We start from the raw sequence: 22,482 nt of genomic DNA on the forward strand, positions 1-22,482 counted from the left end.
AACGATTGCTGGTCCTATTAGTATAGTTTAGGCGTATATAAATAGATTAAAATTATAATAATATAGTACTTAATACTAGTTAATATATATTATTTTAGGATAGTTATTTTTATAATTTAAATAGTTATTTTTTTAATTTATAATATACTTTAAGGGATATTATTATTTAATAAACTAAGATATAGTATAATAGCTTATTACTAAATATATAGCCTCCCTCTTTATTAAGGTAAAGAATATATATTTTAATAAATCCTTTATTTATATTACTATATTATAATATTACTTTTTTAAATTATATAATATACTAAATTATTTATTACTTAGTATATAAAGTTATAAACTTCTGGTTTTTATAATATAGTCTTTCTTTTTTTTAGGCATACTTTAACTAGTAAAGTATATATACTATTCTTATAAGTTATAGTAATAGCCTTTACTTATACCCTATTTATATTAATATAAAGAGTAAGATAAACTAACTTATTTTATCTTTAAATAATTTATATTATTTTAAAGTTACTGCTTATATAATTAGACAATTAACTTTTATCTTATTTAAACTTCTTTTTTTATTTAGCTCTCTTCTTTTTTAACCTTTTTCTTTTTTTTATCTTAACTTTATTTTACTTTTAAACTTCTGCTATTATTATTTACTATTTATTTATTATTACTCTAGCTATTAATATTCCTTAAGATTTTTTTTACTTTTTATTTTATGCTTTATTAAGGTTTATATAATATCTAGTTTTTATAACTTTACTATTTTATAATTACTAATTTTAAACCTTTAAATAAAGTAATATAGCACCTAGTACTAACTATATTATATAATAAGATATACTTTATTATATATTTAGTAAATTATATAAGAAAGGCATTACTAATTTAATTAAAGGGCTAAGGATTTATAAGTTTTTAAGAGCTTTTATATACTGCCTTAAATATTTAAAGGCAAGGCTTTTTAAGTTATAAATAGTATTTATAAACACCTATTTAAATATTATAAATAATTTTAAAGCAGACTATTAGGGTTTTTATATAAAAGGAGATAAATAGTTTAGTCTTTTTATGCCTTAAGGATATAAAAAACTAAAAGTTTTACTTTATATATATAATCCTATATATATAAGTAGTAAACTACTTAAAGGCAATAGCTTTTATATAATTAAAAAAATAAAGTAAACACTTAAGAAATATAAGCAGAGCGCTATTTTAAAAGATAATAATAATAGTGCTATTAAAGCTACTAAAAGTAAAAAATATACTATTTTAGCTAGTATTTATATATAATAATAGCTTATTAATATTATAGTCTTTAAGCTCTGTCTTTTTAAATATATAACTTTAATAATTAAAGTATTAAGGTCTTAAGTATATAAAAGGGAGTAGTATTAATAAATAAGAGAGATAGTAAAGGGTATAATATAGGATTTAGATAGTAGTAAAGTGTTATTCTGCTTAAGAATATATAATTATTTATAATAAGGAGGGCATTAAAGTAAATTAAGTAAAAGTTTTAATATAATATTAATTTAATTAATTCTTTTACTTATTATAAATATCTTACTTTATTTATAGTAACTATAAGGCATTATTATATTATATAATTTAAAAGTAAATAGTTTTATTAAGTAGTTTGCTACTTTTATAAATAATTAGTATTTTTTTTTTCTACTAGCTGCTTATCTTTCTCCTCTCCTTTACTTATTCTTTTAATAAATTAAGATAAATTATTATCTTTTTATATATATATATTTTAAATAATATCTATTTTTATATACTTTATTATTAAAATAACTATATAATAAAAGTGTAATTATATAGCACTAGTTATAATTATAAATAAAATCTTAAAAGAAATTAATATTAAAGATAAAAGTATATTTTTTAATCTTTTATATTTATTTATCTATTTATATTAATATTTATACTTTTACTAAAAATATTTATTTACTTTAGGTTATTTTTATATTATATAAGAGATAAAAGAAGTTTTACTAAATTAAGCTAGTAAATTATACTATACTTAGAGATTAATCTTACTTAATAATTAAAAGGATATAGTAATTTAACTTATAATTACTATAGACTTTTATAATATGCTTATATATTAACTGCCTGCTATTACTTAACTTATTAATAATAATACAGAAGCCCTTAATAATAATAATACTAATAGCCTAGCTATTAAAAATAATAATAATATTATAAACTTTTCTTTAAATAAAACTATATTAAATATAACTTTAATAAGTAAAAAGTCTTCTTTTAGTAAAGAAAAGGAATTTAATTTATAGTTAATAAATAAGGCTTAATTATACTATATATATAAATATTATTAAAAAGAGGGGGGGTAATTATTAAGACCTAGGATAAGTAGTATTAAAGTGTTTTACTAAGTTTTACTATAAGTATAGTTTTTTAAATAAAGACTTTAACTTTTATTAATTTATAAAATATATATATTATAAAATACTTATATAATAACCTATTAGCTAACTTAGTTATATAATAGCATACTATTATTAAACTATATGCTTTACTATATAAGGCATTACTATAATTATAAAAAGCTATATATAATATATTCTTAATATAGCTATCTTTATAAAAAGACTAATAAGGCTTTTAAAAATATATTTTTAAAAACTAATACTTTTAAAATAAGACTATTTTTAATTTAATAGCTATTATAAAATAATAATACTAGTAATTTATAAATTATTCTTAATAATAATAATATAAATAAGTAAATGCTATATTCTTATATAGTAACTCTTTTTTTACTTTAAAATTAGTTAAATTTAAAAATAGCATTTATTATTATTAAAGTATATAAATTTAATTATATATTTAAATAAAATAATTTATAAACTTAAAATACTATTTATAGTAGCTATATAATAAGTAAAGAGCTGTATTATAATATAGTTATAGTAACTAATATAATATAGATTATAAATAAAATAGTAATTATACTTAAAATATATATAAATTTAAGAAGCGCTATTAAACTATAAGAGCTTTATAATATAGGAGAGTATAAAACACTATACTAGAAGTATAGTGCTATAAGCATGCTAGATGACTATTATCTACACTAATAGTTATTACCACACCTCTTACTAAAAAACCACCCCGCCCTGTAGGTAGGTAATACTATGGCCAAAGGTACTTGAAATAACTTTCTACAAGAATCTTCAATAAGCGCCCGAGCTCAATCGGTGGTCAGTGATTGGTCAATAGCCAAGTCACGTGACTTGCCCGGCTAGCTCAATCGGTAGAGCGTGAGACTCTTAGCTGAGACACACGTTCTAATGCAATCTCAAGGTTGCGGGTTCGACCCCCGCGTTGGGCTTTTCCTATAAAACAAATCCACCGCATTGAGATATGACGGCGACTCTCTTTTTGCTCTTTTGCTCCTTGTTCTTTCTTCTCTGCTTTCTTCTCTTTTCCCCAATCTTAGAACTGATCTTTTGAGATGCATAGATAGGATAGCCACTTTGCTTGCCTCTTATCATCTCCTACACGAGTACTAAACCATCGTGACAAGACTCGATCACTCTCAAAAGTAGGTATATGCAACAAGACCACGATTATGTACTGATACGCCAATTGAATTTGCAATATCCCGATATGCCCTACCCACAGACACGCTCCCACCCCTCTGAATAACTATGTTCCAAGGCCGGGAGCTCATCATAACAGGTGCCTAGGTGAAATACAAAGACTGTGCTGAAAGAAGATCCTTCTTTTTTTTTTTTTTGGTTGTTTTTGAACTTGTAATTTACTCTTCCCCTTGGAGCACTATAGGAAAAAATGCGTGTAGCTCTTTGCAATCTTTTGCGTGATGGGGGGGGGCCTTGTTCGCACAACAAGAGGCTGCTTTTTTGGTGGGCAAGGAAAGTTGACAGCAAGGAAACAAGTTTAAAGAGAGGGGGGACTGCAGTCTAAGAGCGACGGTTCTTCCAAGCTCAAGGTATGCAGAGACCGGTGGGTTTGCTCGCTATGCCAGTGACAGTCCCATCTAAATCAGAGGAGTCATCTATGACAAGCTGAAAATGTCTGTGAGCATAAACGAGGTAACTATCAAAGAAAGAACAGCAAAGACAAAAAGAAAAGTTCGTTCAGAGTCATAAGGAGGCCTTCCGTCAAATGTATGGTCGTCACGTTCGCGAGAGAGAGAGAGAGAGAGAGGGAGAGAGAGAGCGAAAGAGAGAATGAGAGAGATAGAGAGAGAGTCAGAGGAGGAAAGTATCTTTTCCCGATTTTTGAGAGTTGAATAGAGTGTCAAAAGACGTTGATTAATAATGCAAAGTCGAATGAACAGGAAACTTTATGCTCGAGAGCGCGTAGATGCCAGGGGAGTGCTCATGGTAGATTGCCCACTGGACTGGACATGATGGTGGTTGTGGCTATGATTGTGACTGCGCGCCCTCTTGGTCGTGTGAGGAAGCGTCCCGACGTCGTGTTTGCCTATGGGGGAAAAATTGTCAGCTTCGGATGAATAAATCATCAATCGTTGCCTCGCGTTGAGAAGAGACTTACCATCGCAGCATGCTCTGACATTCTCGAGCCGGTCCGCTTCCATATCTTGACGCTCAATCATCTCACGAAGGTCCTCAGCACTATCATGGACCTCGCTGGCCTGGTAGATGCTCACATTCTGGGCGCTAGCCGTCCTGCTACGCATCGTTCCCGACAGCTTGGATCCGCCCACCTTCCAGTACGAGCCCACCCTGCTGCTGATGCTGCCTGAAATAGAAGGCTTGATTGGCGTTGAAGCATGTGAGGCATGCTTCCCCGATGGCGTCAGCGTGGGGATCTCAAAGGAGATGGCTTCGGCCAGCGACCCGTCCCGGGTGGTGCGGGAGTTGTATGATGACAGGGACGGGGCCGAGGGTTTTGAAGTGCCGTTGGCGGCCCTTCGGCCGAACTGAGGGTTAAACTCATCAGCATCTTCTCGGGCGAGGTCAGCCACCATCTCCTCCGCGTCAGAGTGCCCATCGTGGCCATTGCTGGTTCTCAGCAAAAGATACGACAGCGCGTTGAACCACGTCTCGTGTCGCTGGCCAGTGGTGCAGGTAAACTTGATTGTCCTGCCGGGCGAGATAATCACCAGGCTCTTGCGGTGGAGACCAGGCGGCATGGGGTTGTCGTCTGTCACAACCCGGACGCCCTCGATCGGGAGACTCTTCGCCTTCATCTCAGTACGCCCGGCCGTTGACGGGTCCCTATCGCTCCAGTAGATGGTCCTCGTGTATGGGTGAACCCAGAAGTAGCGGCGATGCCGCTTCTCCGAGAGCTCGCCCCGGCCAGCCTTGCGCGTGTACTTCCAGTTATACTCTCCAATCATGGTCTGCGTGATGGCCTGGATCATCCTGGGGTCGGTGTTGGCGCCGAAGCCGCTAGGATCGATGCCCATCTCGCTGGCCCGCATCCCGAACCGATTGTCCAGTTCCGAGGCGAACGAGGACACCGAGGATTGTCGAGACATGGCGGCAGAGAGGCGGACCGCCGGCGGTGGCGGCGGCGGCGGGTACTCGGCAGTGCCGTGAGACGAGCCGGCGCGGGGAGGAGGAGCGCGAGGAGTAGGGGTGCCGCGACCGGAAGCAGGCGACATGGGCCTGGTCGAGTTTGGCGTTCGCGGCGCTGGCTTCGTCGCCGAGGCGGGCCACAGAGGGGGGCCCATGGTAGCGCCCTGAGACCCGTGGGATGAACCGGCACGGGCTGCTTGAATCATCTGTTGATGGTTCGGCGGCAGAGGGGGCGCGCCCACGAGCGAGGACTTGGCACTGGTGGCACTGCCAGGTCGGTGCGCCGGCGTAGTAGACTCAATGACAGCCGCTGGCTCGAGCGCCCTGCTCTTGCCGGAGACAGCTGAGACGGGGCTGTCGTAAGTTTCTTGAGGCGCACGGTTGATCTTGACGGTACCCACGGTGTCGGGACTGCTAACAGCGCTGACGGAATGGTTCTTTGCAGGAGTCTCGGCCCCAGCCTTGAGCAGCTGATCGATGGCTCCCGACGTCAACGAAGTTTGGGCGCCATGGTCGCTGGTCTGAGTGAGCTGCTGAGCAGGTCGGGGGCCTGCATTGGCCGAAATCTCCTTGAATGGCTGCTGTGACTCGGAAACGTCGACGTTCGGCGACACGGGCCGTGACTGACTCGTTTCATCCTCGGCAATGATGGGTGATGAGGGGACGCTCTCGGGCCTCCTGCGGGTGACATATGACGCGAAGAGGTTCTTGTCAGATATCTCATCACCATCATCAATGAAGGGCGACTTGATATCCTTGGGGAGAATGAATCCCCCTCTCTTTGTCGGGCTGATGGGCTGAGTGTCAACGGACGAGATGGGAGAAAAGGCGAACTGGGGAGCGAGAGGGAACACGGGTTCGACATCCTCTGCGACGATGGAGGAGAGGCCAAGCACGGGGGCTTGGGGCTCCTGGGGCTGCGGCTCGGATTGAGGCTCGGGCTGAGGCGGCAGCAGCAGCTCCTCATCATCGATGGGCAGCTCATCGAACGGAATGGTGTTTTGGAAGGAAAGAGAAGAGAATGTCAGCGCCGCGGAAGCGGGCTGGGGCTCGGGCTCGGGCTCGGCAACGGGCTCGACCTTTTCCACCGCAATGGTGGAGAGAGTCAGCTTCGGCAGCCAGAGCTCCCTAGGCTCCAGCTGCTGTGCCTGGATCGACGAGAAGCTGAGAGGTGCCGGTGGGGGCGCCATGATGATCTGCACGGGCTCGGGGGCGGGCTCGGCGATGGGTTCGACTTGCTCCGCCACGATTGGCGAGATGCTAAACTCCGGCAAGGCGGCAGCAGCCGGGGCTTCTGGAGCGATGGCCTCGACAGCGGTCAGCTCAGGCAACTCCGGTTCCTCGACGACGGGCTCGATCTCCTCGGATAGGATGGAAGCCAGCGTAAGCTCGGGCGCAGGTGCTTCGGGTTCCGCCTCGGGCTCCAAGCCCTCTGCAACGATGCCGGAGAAGCTCAGCACAGGCGCAGGCACGTCTGGCTCTGCCACCGGCTCCGAGCCCTCGGTTGCAATGGCAGACAGAGAAAGGACTGGAGGGGGGATTTCGGGCTCGGCCACTGGCTCCAGGCCTTCGCCTACAATTGTCGATAGTGAGAGCACTGGAGGGGGGACTTCAGGCTCGACTACTGGCTCCAGGCCCTCGCTTACAATGGTCGACAGCGTCAACTCAGCGGGGGGCACCTCTGGTTCGGCCTGGGGCTCCAGTGCATGAGCAAAAATGCTGGACAGGGTGAGTTCCGGGGGCGGCACGTCAGGCTCAGCTTCGGGTTCCAACTGCTCGGCCACGATAACAGACAGCTTCAGGTCGGGAGCGGGGATCTCAGGCTCGGCTAACGGCTCCACAGTCTCAATCGCTATTGGTGTCAAGCTGAGAGTGGGAGGTTGCACAGGGGCCGGTGCCGGCTCTTGGTGTTGCTCCTCCTCGAGAGGCTCGATGTGCTCGGATTGGATGGCGGAGAGATTGAGGACTGCAGGGGGCGCAGGCGCAGCGGCAGGGAGGGGCGGCAGCACGTCTGGCTCACTGGGCGACCGCGACGAGGGCGGCACAGGGAACTGAGCCAGTTTCTCGCCAATGTCGTACTGCGCGCCGGCATCGCTGTAGGCCACTGTGGACGCGGGGCGCGAGCCCGCGAGCCCGTCTTCGGCGCTCCGCCAGGATGCCGTGGACGCGCGGAAGTCGGTGTTGGGGATGACCGACTCCATGGATCTCGGTCGCCTGGCGACCTCGCCCACGCTGAGCAGCGAGCCGCGAGACGCCCGGTGGCCCAGGGGGTCGATGCCCGCAGCGAACTCGACAGGGTCGGTCATGACGCCGCTGTCCACCATGATGACTCGGGGCAGCCGGGGAACCGCAGGGGGGGGCGTAATGGCGCGGCGCGTAGAGGCCGGCGTCATGGAGCGAAGGCTTCTGCGGCTGGGGGTGTAGGCGATAGATTCGTCGTCGCTGCCAAAGTCCTGCAGCTCGGCAAAGAGACTCTGGCCGGGCGTTGCCGGATCACCACCGCCGCTGCTGAAGCTTGCGCCGGGGCTTTGGAACTGAGGCTCTTCGCTCTCCTGCCGAGAGCTTCTCCTAGATTGCGAGAAGCGGTTGTTCATGCGCATTCTCCGCAAGGAGGCGGCGGCGGTGGGTGTCCGGAACTCATTGTACTCGAGGAACTCGTCATCTTCGGTTGAGGTGGAGGCGGTACTGTCAAAGGACTCCCGCTGGGCATGTCGCGAACCGCCAGGCTGTAGGCTAGGGGGCCGCCTCATGTTGCCGAAGCCGCGTACGGAGAGCGCAACCTCAGTAGGGGCATCACTCTCATCGGACAGGTCCTCATGTCCCGTCTGGAAGTCATCCGTCTCGGTAGAGGGCTCGTGAGCAGTTTCAAAGGCAGAGTCGCCGGTCACTTCCTCGGCCGCACTTTCAAACTGATCACTGGTCTCGATAGACTCGAGCACAAGCTCTTCTTCATCGTCAGTTGACTGCTGTCCTTGTTGCTGTCGGAAAAGGCGCTGCCCCTGCTGCCCCAGCTGCTGCTGCTGCTGCTGCAGATGGCGCCTTTCAGGAGAGCGAGTGCCAACGCGAAGACCGGAAGATCGAGGTGAGACGTCGTGAGTGTCTTCCCACTCGGGATCTTCCGTGACGACAGGCTCCTCGATGACGACCTCCTGGCGGCTGGACCGGAAGCTGCCAAGCAGCCTGGGCGGCCTGACCTTGACCTCCTTGGATTCAACCCTGCGGCCGCGGCGGACGGGAGGCAGGGCAGGGCCCTTTTCGAGCTCGTTCCTGGCCTTTTCCAAATCGTCGCGGAGGTCCTGGATGATGCGTCTGAACTCGAGCTTCTCGGTCTTTTCACGGTGCAGCTGGCTTCGCTGGCTCTGAATGGTTCGCTGGGCATGCTGCAGGGAGGTCTTGAGCGTTTCGGTCTCGAGCATGGCGTGCCTGGGGGTGGTGCCCTTCATGGGCGACTGCGGCGGCGAATGCTCGGGCGTGATGTCGACAGCGGAAGCCTCCAGATCCTCGTCGCTAGTGCCGGAAGAAGACTCGCGCTCCTGGGCCTTGGCCCTCTGGGCAGCGATGGCCTTGGCGAGCTCCAGGTTCTGGCTGGTCAGCTCGTCAATCTTGCGCTGCATGGCGGAGCGCTCGCCGTCGGCCATGGCAATGGCGCGCTTGGCAGTGCCGAGCTCGATGTCGTAGTGCCTGGTGGCGGAGGCGTGCTCCTCGGTCAGCTTGGAGAGGGACAGCTTGACGTCGTCCAGCTCCTTTTGAGTGGCAGCCTTGGCGGCATTGGAGGCGTGAAGGGCATGGTCGAGCTTCTTCTCGCGGTCAAACGCCTCCTTTAGCTGGCCGGTCATCTCCTGCAGCCGGGTCTGAAGGTTCCAGTTCTCTTCCTTGAAGCGATGTTCACTCTCGTCAAGAACCCTTAGACGCTGCTGCAGGGCCTCCGAGTCGCCCTCGAGGCGGGCGACATCGTTGCGGAGGTCTTTGACCTGTTCATCTCGCTCGCCGAGCAGAGTCTGCAGATTGCGGACCTGGGCGATGAGGGATGTGCTGATCTCGGCGGCGAACTCGATGTCCTGGACTCTGTTTGTCGGCTGGTTGCGCAGCTTACGGTTGGGAGCGCTCAGCTTGGTGGGTGAGCCCGTGGATTGATTCTCGAGTTTTGAGGGACTGGCGGATCGCTATAGAATCATTGATTAATGGCAGCTCTTGGTAAAGCATTCAAGACAAGGGAGGGGAGCAGGGCACGGGGAATGACTGAATGTGCAGCGCAAAAGGCCTGTGACGCCGAAGTGTTGCAGGTTTGGCTCAAGGAGGAGTGGGAAAGACGGGCAAATTGGTTGTAGAATGATCAGATAGAATGGCCACCATGGAAAAAAAAAAAAAGAGGAAACCCGTTGTGCTCACCCTGCTTGATCGGCTGTCCAGCATAAAGGGCGAGCCTTGGTTGTCGGTGGTGCTCGCGACTCTCTGCTTGGGCAAGAAGACCCTCGCGGACTCTCGCGCCAAGTCATTGTACTCCTTTTCGATGCTGACCAGCTTCTTGCGCAGCTCGGGCGCCAGCTCCTCCTCGGCCTGGAGCTTTTCGATTTCCTGCAGCTGCTCGGCGAGGGCCTTGCGCTGGGACACGAGGGCCGTTCCAATCTTGCCGGCCTCGTCGAGGCGACGGTCCGTCTCTGCCAGATGGGCTTCCAGGGCGCGCTTCGCCTGTCGCGGGTCGGAGCCGGGGCCGGCGGCGAAGAGCTCCTGGTCAAAGTCGGAGAATCGCAGGTGTGACGGGGTGGTCGAGGAGGCGGAGAAGAAGGGATCGTTGGCGGCGTCTCCCACGGGCGCCGAGAGATCGGGCCGGTCCGAGTTGACTGACGACGACGCCATTCTGATGAAGGCGAGTCCGCCAGAAAGCGCAGCGTCGGTCGGTGGCTAGCGACGAACCATCAATGGGGGGGAGCGTCTCGGTGCTTGAATCCCCTGGCAGGTTCGGGAGGCGGCAGCTCGAGGCGTGCCGCAGCTGCACCGGCGGTGGGTTTTTTTTTTCGATTGCGCGTCTGCTGTCGCTGCTGTCGGATTCGCGCCGGACTGGTGACAGCGAGGGGTGCGGAAAATTCGAGAGGGGTTGAGCCGTTTGATTGCGTGCGTTGCTGCTGTTGGTGGTGGTGACGAAAGACGCTGACTGGACTGCAGCAAGAGATGCAGGATTGGGCGAGTTGAGCTGGCGTCTGGCACGGCGCAGCCCCTTGCGTTGCTGAGGTGCAGCGGCAGAAGAAAACAGCAGGGGGGGGCCGAGTCGGGCTGATTGGATTGGTGAGTGGTCCCGGGACGGGGAAAATGGATACAAGTCCAGGGACGAAGTTAAGAAAAGAAGAGAAAAAAAAATAAAAAAGGCGTCGTCGCAGGCCCTGCTGCAGCAAACCGGGGTGGTCGAGGTAAGCGGAAAAGATGGTTGATTGGAGTAAAGGACCGAGGAGAGCTTCTGAAATGACGCTGTGGATGCGCTGCGCACAGGCGGGACAGAAAGCGCAGAGCGTAGGCGAGATTGGGCGGGAAATTTGGAAGACCCAAAGGAAGCCGAAGAGAAGGCGAAAAATATAATAAGGCAAGGAAAAAATAAGGGATCCAAGGCGAGAAGCGAAGGCTAAAGGGGGCCAAATGGACAACAAAGAAGGGAAACGGAAAAAGAAACAAATTGGAAGAAAGCGCTCGCTGGTTGAGGCTGCGGGCTGTTTCTCGTCGTCGGTGCTGTCGCGCGAAGGTGTGGCCAGGCAGATACCTTACAAGTACCTGATGCCTACTAGGTAGGTATAGGTAGTACTACCAAAGTAGGTACCTTGCCGCGCAGGACACAGCACAAGGCAGAGGACAGCGAATTGGGAGCCGTATTATTTGTTGTTGTGTTGTTGTTGTTGTTCTTGTTTTGGCGCCTTGTCTTTTTTCGTTGTCCAGGCCGGGTCAGACGTGGCTCAAGCCGTGTGGAGGGACAGGTCTCAACTCTGGCTCAAGTCAATCGACACAGCGCAGCGCAACGCAGCGCAACGCAACGCAATGGCTTCTGCCAGCGCAATGGAATGGAGCTTGACGCGCAACTGTCGCTGTTGTCGCTGAGCAGATTGCAGTTTGGCCAGGGTCGGTCGGCGCACTGTATGTACGAAGTACGGCCAGTGTGCGACGCCTTTTTTCCTCTTGTTTCTTCAGCAGCGCGCAGCTCGAATTGCTAGTAATGCGCGCAACGTCGATTCGAAGACGGCCAAAGAGGAGAAAGGGGGGAACAACGAGGCGCGCAATCCAACACTTTAACAAAATTCAACGATCCAGTGCCAAGGCTGAATTGGCAGCTCTTCTCTGGTCGACCAACTGAGCAGTTTCTTTTTTTGGCGATTTTTGTTGTTTTTTTCGGTTTCGATCCTTAGGTATCTTGCGATGAATGAGCGGATAGGGTGAATCGGACGCGTAGGGTTGCTGCGAATCCTCCCCCCAAAAAACACGAGGCGTTCTATTATTATTCTAGCGGTAGGTATTGGTGATGTAAGGAGTGTATCGAGTCGGGTGGCAGACGGATAAAAGAAATTGGAAAAGAGCAAAAGAAAAGAAACAACTATGGGAAAAAATCAGAGATCCAGCCGCGCGGAGGACAAGGACTTGCCAGGACTCGGATTTTGGTGGTGAGGGTTAAGGGGGGGGGAAGAGGAGAAGAAAGGAAGAAGGGTTGGAGAGTAAAAAGAGCAAGAGGAGGAGGAGGAGGAAGAGGAGGAAGAAACAACGAGACTATCAGATGCCGCGAAAATGGAGGAGAAACGAGAACGCTGCTGCGACTGCGTAATACAGCTAGGACCACTTCGGGAGGGCTAATAAGGCACAACAAGATGCAGAGGGGGGCCTTGCCATCTGGTGGAGAAGCCGACCAGGGAGGGGGGGACTCTGGTGGACGCGGTGCTGGTGATGTGCAGACAGACAATAGGCACTGGACTAGGTAGGCAAGGTAGGGTAGGTAAGGCAATAAGGCAGTGCTACTCGTACCTATGCGATGGAATGGAATTGAAGGTATCAAGCTGGAGGAGTTGTTGTTTGTGTTGAATTGGATGGGCTGTCATAAGAAGAGGACGGGACCGTTATTGAAAGGTTGAGAGGGTTAGTGTTGTCGCTTATCGTTGATTTTCCCTCTTGCCTGAAGCATCTCGAGATGGAGAGGGGAGGGGAACCGGTGGTTGGTGTGCTCTGCTGTGCCTGGCCCAAGTCTCTGCTACAACGGAGGCGCAGTAACGGCGACGATGCAATGAGTGCTACCCTACAATACTATACCTTACCTGCAATAATGGGCATTCAACCATCAAAGCGATTCCCATACTACAGCACCACTGCCAATCTGCACGGACAGACTGCTCGATTGTTTGCTTGTTTGTTCCGTTTCTCATCTTTGTTCCTGCCTGTGAGCCGGCGCATGGGTGGTGCATGAATCAATGCGGGAAGCATGCCAGTTGCAAAATTGGGCCTCATCTTCCCGATCGCTCGTCGGTCATGCATCCGAGAATAGCTCATGTCATCCAATGCGCGCGAAACCACGAGCCGAAAGAGGGATGGGGATTGTCCATACTTATGAGTTGTAGTAGTACTACTAGTACTGACATTATCACAGCGTCAGAGCAGAGCGTCATTCCGGTAACAGGAGCTTGGTACCTACGGTAAGGTATTATATGTAGTCGATACTTGCGAAAAGCACAGGGCAAAACACCCGACTCTCACGCTTTCACGCACCCACTCACGCACTCACATGAATATTACAGACGCAAACTCTATGGCCCTCCCAATCACCCTCAACGAGGCAGCAGCTGATCAGATGCTCCCCCCCAAAGCGGCCCAAGTGCGTGTTTCAGCATCTGCATCACCCTTTTCATTTGTGCCCCGAAACAGGTACCTAGATTACCTTGCATGTACAATTACCTTGCTGCCGGGTAACATCATCATCACGATGCGCATCTCCGATACCATCGCCAAATTCTACCAGACTCGGTACATATATTATTGCATGCACTCCAGAGCACGTCGACCGACCCGATTGAACCTTGTACAACTAATACTATAGTTGGTGCGTCGTACCTGCATCGCACGATGTCGAGATGCCGCATCACTCACATACCAGAGCCTGTCCCCTATGCATGTACCTAGGACCTCGTATCAGCAACGGCAGCAGGGACTGGCAACTGGGGCACGAGATGCGCGCGCATGCTCTTGAGCCTTGGGCACCGGGTCAGGTATCTGTACGAGAACTACTAGCTACAGAGTACTTGTACCTTGCCATCTGCTCCGAGTATTATTGCTCGCAGTTCTGAACGTCGACTTCTCTCATATTCCTGCATCCCTCTCTCCTGCTCTCCTCCATCGTCTCTTTTCGCCTTTGACCATCACCACTACTACCTAGGTAGTTTTCAGCAGGATTTTCAACTGGAGTCTCATCATCCCTTTCCAGTCCAGCCCCAATTTCACACTTCCGAGCTGCCTCGGACCGGCGATCCACCAGCTAACAGGCCTCTTCCCCGCCAGCTAGTAATCACGCATGGAATGCCTCCCACGGTCGACTGGGCCTGTTCCTGGCTCCTGATGGCGCCTCTCTTTGTTTCCCTCCCCGAGCCGCCCCGTCCTATTCGCCCAACGGGCCTTGGCTGCTAATCCCGACCGAGGCTGGCATCGCCGCACCCGACCCAGCCATCCTGGCCCGGCGTGTCAGACTGAGTGTCGGATGGACGAGACTCTGGCGCTACGGGCAGTACATATGAGTATTGGTTGATTAAACGGAGCGTCGCCCTAGACTCTTTGCTCTCTAGCAGCGTCTCGTCCCGTCTTCCGAGCGATTTCTAGAAAACTTGAGAGTTTGGTTCTCTCGAGATACTATCACATACCTTACCTCACTCACCTTGGGGCAACCTCGACATCACCTTCACTCTTTACTACTGATCTTCATACAGTATTACTCGCGCGTCTCTGTTTGCTATCCCATCTTACAGCCTCAACTGACATCGTCCCCAGACAATGCCAGCCTCCATCCCCCCCCAGCTTCGGCCGCACCCATGCGCTGGGTCCCCTGCATTAGCTACTCGCCGCTGGCATGTCGCCCTCTGGCCGGCGCCGCACACCGCCAAATTGTCAGCTGCCAACTTACAGTTCTCGTGTACTGTACGCTTCCCCAGTTCCGTTCAAACGGCGTGTCTATGCATGTCGGATATGGTTAGCTATGGCGATACTTCGTGTAACGGGCGTTGAACATAGATATTGCTGGCAATTTCCGCAACAGCCATTCATGTCGCGTCACATGCGATTTGTATAGATGCCGTCTGTGCGCAGGGTGATGATGCTGCAGCCTTTGAGACGCTCACTACAGCCATTGCATAGCACGGGTTGCAAGGCAGCTCATACAATAACACTACTAGGGGGGTCTCAAAAACGACCACAATCCCCGTGATAGCTCCACTATCACGGGGGGGTCATTGATTTGCAAAAGGGTCGTTGATTCGCAAAATACTTTATCTACCGTGCGTATCCCATATAAATAGAAGTACCTTTTTTCAATCGCTTTATTTTTTCATTCAGACAAGCCAATATGGCTTTAATTATAATTATATAATCACTGGAGAGCATATTTGCATTATTGTATTATCAGGACTGTAGTTCTTCGTTTTTTCGGTACCTTAATCTGTGTGGTCAGCTCACCAAGATCTATGTATCTTTTTTTTGCGAATCAACGACCCTTTTGCAAATCAATGACCCCCCCGTGATAGTGGAGCTATCACGGGGATTGTGGTCGTTTTTGAGACCCCCCTAGTACCAAGATACCGCAGTGAGGTCGAGCACTCGAATGTGGTACGGGTACAGCATCTACTAGCGGCTCGTCCTCATGCATGCAGGTTAAGTACGATGACAGCGGAGCATCATCTCAGATTGGCTGGGAGATTGGATCGTGACATTTGACGAGGCCGGAAGTCGGGCCACGAGATGACATGGCGTCTCTTTCCAAGCCACCTTCGTCGAGATAGCTTCTAAGGGATCCACGGTGTATGCAGTACGACCTGAACGGACAATTACCTGTACTCTTGAGGCGGTATCGAGATACTATGTACCGGTTCCAAAGCCATGGACTATCATCAGCCATATCATGACTGCTCCCCTGTTGCGAAGGAGATACCCACACCCATGGAGGGTCTAAACTGTATGGATCATGACCATCAGCATCGGCAAAGTCTTGATACTACTGGTATTGGACCTTATCCGACCGTGCTCTGAGCCGTCAACGGCCGATCGTGATCGGATCGTCGGCCGACGTGGACTAGCATTACATCCGCCATGTCTGCACCTTGAGCCCTGCCCGAGAGCCCGACATTGCTTGCATAGAGCATCTGCCATCCATGTGCAGCTCTTTGATCCAATGTCGCTCAGGCCATCAGCAAAGATATCGTACATATTCTGATTAAAAAAAAAAAAAAACTGTGCGATTTTCGTAGAATCATGCTGGAGTGAAGGTGTTGATAGAACCGGTGCATTCTATGCATCCTTTGTGAGCGACTGCATCCATTTTGCACACACTGCCGTCGACGTCTCTCTTCCGACCTTGGCCAGCTGGACAAGCAACACACCAATGACGCTTTGTATTATTAGAGTATATGCAAGTCTCAGGACTATCGACTCAACTCTACCCACCGAGGACGATCGCGGCACGATACGCCCTCGTTCTCATTGGCCCAAGCAGACCAACTGCCCCTGGAGCAAGATTCAGCCCAAGGGAGATGGACGGCAGGGCACGCCAGGCCCCCACCACCAAGCCACTCCCTTTGGCCAAATCAGCTTGCATGTCAAGAGACATCGAGCTGTGCCTTGAAATTACTAACAACCAGGGATGGGAAACGAAGCCTGCTTTTGGAAAGACAACAATGAGAGAGAGAGAGAGAGGGAGAGAGACAATGAGTGCCACAAACCTGGTAGTGCTCCGCCAATGCGTCTGAAATGTCACATCCGAGTCTTGGGGCCTCTGTGAGAATGTCCAGAGTAATACGTGTTTTGCGAATAGTCCTCTTTCTTGAGGACTGGATACCTACGATACCCTTTTTGAGTTGATGCGGTGCTTTCGAAGTATTATCTGGAGGATAGAAGACGTCTAGGTAACTACACAAAAGGCCTATACTTTGGGGAGTAGCCCAACGAAAGGTAACTCCTACGGCCTCTTAGAGCCGTCATAGATCCTACAGCCTCTTGGAGCCGTCATAGATCACATCTGTGTAGACCGACATTCTATGAATAATCATCTCATCATGGCCACATACTACTACATACGTGTCTCTGCCTACCTGACATGTAGCAGTGGCCAAGACACCAAGGCCCCAGCATCAAGCCTCCCTACCTATCCCTTCCATTGTACAGCGGCAGAGAGATTGCGATGAGCCCTCTCCCTACCTACAGACGGCTGACAATGTCCGTATACCACCAGCCAACGTGATGAAAACAAGGACATGAGGAACAGCCTGCGAGAGCTGGAAGATGAAGAGGGCCAGAAAAAAAAGTATAAAGAAGACCTCGATTCCCGCCATCCAACAATCTTTTCCATCCTCATCAGCACACTCATCTACAACCATCACCACATTCACTCAACTCCTCTTTCTCAACTCTCCAAACACAAACATTCTTTGTTGAATACCAACCATCACCACCTTTCAAGATGCAGTTCTTCGCCGTCGCCCTCTTCGCCACCAGCGCCCTGGCTGCTGTCTGCCCTACCGGCCTCTTCTCCAACCCTCTGTGCTGTGCCACCAACGTCCTCGACCTCATTGGCGTTGACTGCAAGACCCGTATGTTGAATTCCAATCTCTGGGCATCCTGACATTGGACGATACAGTTGACTTACACGATGCTTTACAGCTACCATCGCCGTCGACACTGGCGCCATCTTCCAGGCTCACTGTGCCAGCAAGGGCTCCAAGCCTCTTTGCTGCGTTGCTCCCGTGGTAAGTAGTGCTCGCAATGGCAAAGAAGTAAAAAGACATTTGGGCCTGGGATCGCTAACTCTTGATATCAAGGCCGACCAGGCTCTCCTGTGCCAGAAGGCCATCGGCACCTTCTAAAGCAATGGCTTGCTTTACTGCCGGCAGTCTTTGAGAACTCTGGGCTCACAAAAGACGACTTGCATGTATCATGGGGGCTCGCAAATGGGAGGATTTGGAGGGGATTGAGGCTGGGTTTGGCCTATTAGAGGATTGCATAATGGAAGATTTGCGAGCAGGACATAGACGTATCTAGAGTTCTAGTCAATACATTATTGAAAAGTTGGAGTATACCTATCGCTGGCACTGGTATCTTGAAGATATCTTCTCTTCTTGTGAGGTTATGTATGGCAATCAGTCGAAATCTATTTGAAGACAGAGCTCAAGCTTCAAACATTCACCTGGAATTGACCATTTTGTTTCGATGGTTGCAGTTGGTGGGTGTCACTTCTGCAATCATGTACGAGCACAAGTATAGCAGTATTCCATCTGATCTGCATCTGGGTAAATGTCGCCACTCTACCTAGGTACCCAATAAATACCGAATTGGTCAGCTCTCGGGTGACAAACCGGCCCGCTTTTCGACCGTCCTCTGTCCAATTCTAGGCTTGTCAATGGTTCCTGACTGTGATAAACCTTGAGCTACCATAACTTACCTTACAATAAATCCAACTGCCGGCACTTGCTTCCCTTCACCCAACCACTCGCAAACATCACGCAACCTGTCTCGATCCCCTGTCGAAATCTGCTTGGCAACGTATCATCACAAATCATACACACAGACAAAAAGGAGCCAAAGCAGCAATGGCAGACACCGAGGCCGGCAGCGCGCCCGTCGCCGTCTTCAAAAAGCGAGGCGCAAAGGGCAAAGCCAACCTGCGCAAACGACCAGCGACGCCTCCCCCCGCCGCGAGCGACAGCGACAGCGACAGCGACTTTTCCTCGTCGGAAGACGAAGCCGGGCACAGAGTCAAGAGGCGCAAGAGGACGGCCGTCGTCACCGCCGCCGCGAGGGGCGCCGCGCCCAGCAACCGGGACGACGGCGGCGGCGCAACAGCCGCCTTCACGGCCAACAGAAGCGTCCCGATTGCTGACAGCAACGACGCGACCAAGCACAGCAACTGGTACGACGAGGACGCAAAGGACGCGCTCTCGGCAAAGAACCTCCTCGGATCTTCGAGAGCGTCCAAGGACGCGCAGCCAGACGGCACGTACAAGGGCCTGGCGAACCAGACGTCCTTTATACAAAAGAATCCGGATGCGCCCCGGAAGACAGTTGGGCCCGTCAAGGCGCCTACCAACATCCGCACCGTCACCATTACAGATTATGCCCCGGACACGTGTAAAGAGTGAGTTTGCATCAATAGCCAGAATCCCCCCCCCCGATACCGTACATTGAGCATATGCTGACTCGTCATAATCTTTCTAGTTATCGCATAACCGGCTATATAAGTACTCCCCTTTTCCATGATTATTCCAGTCGCGTACTGACATTTCTAGGAGCCTTTACTGTGGTTTTGGCGACAATTGCAAGTATCTTCACGCGAGAGAAGACCTCAAGGCAGGCTGGCAGCTGGATCAAGAGTGGGAAAAGGTCACCAAGGGCAAGAAGAACCTGGGGGGAACGGTAGTGGCCAGCGCGAACCGGAACAAGGCCAAGGTGGACGAGGGCGACGACGACGACGACGAAGAGGCGATGCTCGAGAACATTCCGTTTGCCTGCATCATCTGCAGGGAATCGTACAAGGAGCCGATTGTGACGAGGTGCGGGCACTACTTTTGCCTGCCGTGCGCTCTGCAGCGGTACAAGAAGGATCCGACGTGTGCGGCGTGTGGCTCGGGCACGAATGGCGTGTTTAATTCGGCGACGAGGTTGAAGAAGCTGCTGGAGAAGAAGAGGGAGAGGGCGGCCAGGAGGAGACAGGAGGCGATAGAGAGGGGCGAGGAAGTCAGTGATGAAGAGGAGGAGGAGGAGGAGGACTGATGATGATGGGGCGAGATGACGATGCATATGAGGAATTGCATATATAGACATGGCCTACCTATATTCTGCTGAAGATACACGGCATACGGCCATGGATTCTCACTTGTATAACTGCAACGAAGTAATCACTGCCACACAAAAGGGATGCCTCTGTGGTGCTCACTGCACAAGCAATGGTCTCGTTCGTTAGCACACACGGTTATTACCTACTCTATGAGCCTTTCGGCATCTCAAGGTACCTAGTTCCCGACATTAATAATAATAGCAGCAAATGGAACACTCAGCCTTACTCGTACATACATACCTGTTCTCCCCAGGAAAGCTCCCGACACTGTGTGACAAAGCCGCGGGCCTTCACGTCATCAAGCTCTCGATGCTGTCACCGATAAGATTACAGAGATAAGTACCTACCTACGTACCAGTACTGTAGAACCCGCTAAACCAAGCACGGGGTCCCTGTGGCCATTCAATGTCCATCCAGCCCCGCCATGTGATCGCATCCCCCAAGCCGCAACTCAAAGCCCCTCAACAGTCCAACCGTTTGCATTGTTTGTTACCTTTGCCTTGCCTTGCAGTTCCCCTCTGGCTGCCTCGTTGCTGTACAGGTACCAACGGTAGCAGTCACTTGGACACACGCACACGAGGAAAAAAAAAAAGAAGCATCATCTTTGTTTCAACTCATAGAAAAGGGGAGATCACGGCCAAGGCCCAGTCATCCATCTTCCGCAGCTCCTCCGACCCTGGAATCCCTAAACTCCCGACGGTTGTCACATGCCCGCTCTTTTGGCGACTGCCTGGCGATAGCATTCGACTTGCACTCGGGCAGCTCTCCTGCGTCGCCCGTTTGCTCGTGCTTCTTCTTCTTCTTCTTCTTCTTCTTCCTCTCCTTCTTCTTCCTCCGCCATCTTCCAAACACCCTACGAATATCGAGCCGCGCCGACGACTCTCATACGATCTCGAACTGCGTCTTCCCTCGCCGTATCGCACCATCGCCATCATCTTCTTCTGATACTTTCCCACGCTCCCATCTGGAACCCTCAACAGGTCTCGAGATAGTCCATCTTTCAACAAATACACATCAGCATCGTCATCATCGCCGCCACCACCACCACCATGAACTACCTCTACTCGACCGTCAACACCCTCCGGGACCGCTACACCCCCGTCACGCACACGTCCACCTTCCGCACCACCGGCCAAATCACCCCCGAGGAGTTCGTCGCCGCGGGAGACTACCTCGTCTACAAGTTCCCGACCTGGTCCTGGAGCGACGCCGACTCCGAGGCCCTGCGCGCCAGCTACCTGCCGCCCGGCAAGCAGTTCCTCGTCACCCGCAACGTGCCCTGCCACCGCCGCCTCAACGACGACTTTGCCGGCGACGCCGCCCACGAGGAGAGCATCATCCACGAGGGCGACGACTTCAAGGGCAAGGCAGGCGCCGCCGCCGCCGATGACGACGACGACGGGTGGCTGCGCACCGGCGGCCTGGCGAGCTCGCAGCCGCTCAAGGCGCGCGAGGTCAGGACGGTGGACGACTCGGGCAACGTGGGCGACGATGACCTGTACGGCCTGGACGACGACATCCCGGACATGGAGGACGAGGAGGAGGACGACGCTGTGCTTCGCATCGAGCCTGGCAACACGTAAGTACATCTGACCAGAGGTGTTTGGTTCCTTCGCCGTGTAATTGTGCAACGGCTCAATATAACACACCCATGGCCTGTCGCTAACTCGTAAACTCATCACGATAGAGCTCGACGCACGTACAACCTCTACATCATGTACACACCATACTACCGGACACCGCGCCTCTACCTCTCCGGCTACCAAGCCAACGGCCACCCCCTGCCCCCGATGAAGATGATGGAGGACATTGTCGGCGACTACAAGGACAAGACGGTCACGCTCGAGGAGTTCCCCTTCTTCTCCAGCCGCGTCCGCATGGCCAGCGTGCACCCGTGCAAGCACGCGCCCGTCATGAAGTCGCTGCTGGACCGCGCCGACGCCGCGCTGCGCCTCCGCCGGGAGAAGCTCAAGGCGAGCAAGAAGCAGTCCGCGGACGGCAAGGACGTCGACAACCTGGCGGACGAGCTGGAGAATCTCGACGTCAAGGGCGCTCACGAGGCCGCCGACAAGGACGAGTGGGAGGAGGTGCAGGAGAACGAGGTTGACGACCAAGAGGTTGCCATCCGAGTGGACCAATACCTGGTCGTCTTTCTCAAGGTGCGTATTATCTCTCATGAACATTCTTTCCTTTGGTCAAGAAAGAGAAAAGACTTGGGTTACTGATTGCCTGCATAGTTCATGGCCAGCGTCACGCCTGGCATCGAGCACGACTTCACCATGGGCGTCTAAGGGGCAACATGAGCAGATGAATCAGTTAGAGGAAAGGTCAAAGAGTGACCGTGATGGGCTTTCACGACTGCACCATGTTTCAGGCCCAATTGACACGCCACACGTATGTATTCCATGGCAACCGCATCCGTTCTGTAGCATTGCTTCTTTCTCTCGTTTTCCTTTTCAAGCGTCCGCGGTAAGGCGTCGAGGGCATCACTGCCAAGGGAGTCAAATGGCCCGTTTTGTATTTGTCGGGGTGTCGTTCTGTTTGATTCAGGGTAGTAAAGAAGAAGAAGAATAGACGTACTGGGAAAGCACATCTGACATGCTTGGTGCAGGAGATGTTCCAGTTACACACTGGAGAACTTGAAGAAACAGGTATCAAGCCCACTCACTCACTCACTTACCCAAGGATCGATTTACTGCCCATGGCCTTGTCTCGTAGCTGTAGGCCTCCCCTGTATCTCGAGTGATACGGGATGCTTATCAGTATGCAGGTCTTGCATCCCCATCTTCAGTCTTTGCTGGTCGACTCGGCTACCACCGGACGCACCTCCTTCACAGACCGCCAACAAGACAAGACTCTGGGCTGATATCGGCGTTAATGTAAACAATTCCAAATCCA

General features: G+C 50.0%; 4 protein-coding genes across 4 annotated transcripts; 3 read left to right on the forward strand and 1 right to left on the reverse strand.

The window, feature by feature from the left end:
• Positions 1–4,339: 4,339 nt before the first annotated feature.
• TRIREDRAFT_56149 (PH-domain-containing protein) lies at positions 4,340–10,397 on the reverse strand (the record flags this gene model as incomplete). The annotated part of the gene is made up of 4 exons (XM_006962200.1): positions 4,340–4,479; positions 4,552–8,518; positions 8,603–9,703; positions 9,930–10,397. The coding sequence occupies 4 exons, from the start codon at positions 10,395–10,397 to the stop codon at positions 4,340–4,342; spliced, it is 5,676 nt and encodes a 1,891-aa protein (XP_006962262.1).
• A 6,720-nt stretch (positions 10,398–17,117) lies between these two features.
• On the forward strand, positions 17,118–17,828 carry hfb2 (hydrophobin). The gene is made up of 3 exons (XM_006961986.1): positions 17,118–17,344; positions 17,415–17,500; positions 17,573–17,828. The coding sequence occupies exons 1-3, from the start codon at positions 17,215–17,217 to the stop codon at positions 17,615–17,617; spliced, it is 261 nt and encodes an 86-aa protein (XP_006962048.1). The 5' UTR covers positions 17,118–17,214; the 3' UTR covers positions 17,618–17,828.
• Positions 17,829–18,285: 457 nt separating this feature from the next.
• Positions 18,286–19,520, forward strand: TRIREDRAFT_119991 (transcription factor; the record flags this gene model as incomplete). The annotated part of the gene is made up of 2 exons (XM_006961987.1): positions 18,286–18,885; positions 19,037–19,520. The coding sequence occupies exons 1-2, from the start codon at positions 18,341–18,343 to the stop codon at positions 19,518–19,520; spliced, it is 1,029 nt and encodes a 342-aa protein (XP_006962049.1). The 5' UTR covers positions 18,286–18,340.
• A 612-nt stretch (positions 19,521–20,132) lies between these two features.
• TRIREDRAFT_74559 (uncharacterized protein) lies at positions 20,133–21,875 on the forward strand (the record flags this gene model as incomplete). Its single annotated transcript, XM_006961988.1, has 3 exons — positions 20,133–21,163; positions 21,272–21,743; positions 21,822–21,875. The coding sequence occupies exons 1-3, from the start codon at positions 20,634–20,636 to the stop codon at positions 21,873–21,875; spliced, it is 1,056 nt and encodes a 351-aa protein (XP_006962050.1). The 5' UTR covers positions 20,133–20,633.
• Positions 21,876–22,482: the final 607 nt, after the last annotated feature.

This window comes from Trichoderma reesei, assembly GCF_000167675.1.
Source record: "Trichoderma reesei QM6a unplaced genomic scaffold TRIREscaffold_2, whole genome shotgun sequence".
NCBI lineage: Eukaryota > Fungi > Ascomycota > Sordariomycetes > Hypocreales > Hypocreaceae > Trichoderma > Trichoderma reesei.

Excerpts from the sequence above, each read along its gene's own strand:
- hfb2 (XM_006961986.1), top strand. The coding sequence starts at position 17,215 with ATGCAGTTCTTCGCCGTCGCCCTCTTCGCCACCAGCGCCCTGGCTGCT. Across the intron at positions 17,345-17,414 it reads TGGCGTTGACTGCAAGACCC|CTACCATCGCCGTCGACACT; the intron begins GTATGTTGAATT and ends GATGCTTTACAG. Across the intron at positions 17,501-17,572 it reads TTTGCTGCGTTGCTCCCGTG|GCCGACCAGGCTCTCCTGTG; the intron begins GTAAGTAGTGCT and ends CTTGATATCAAG.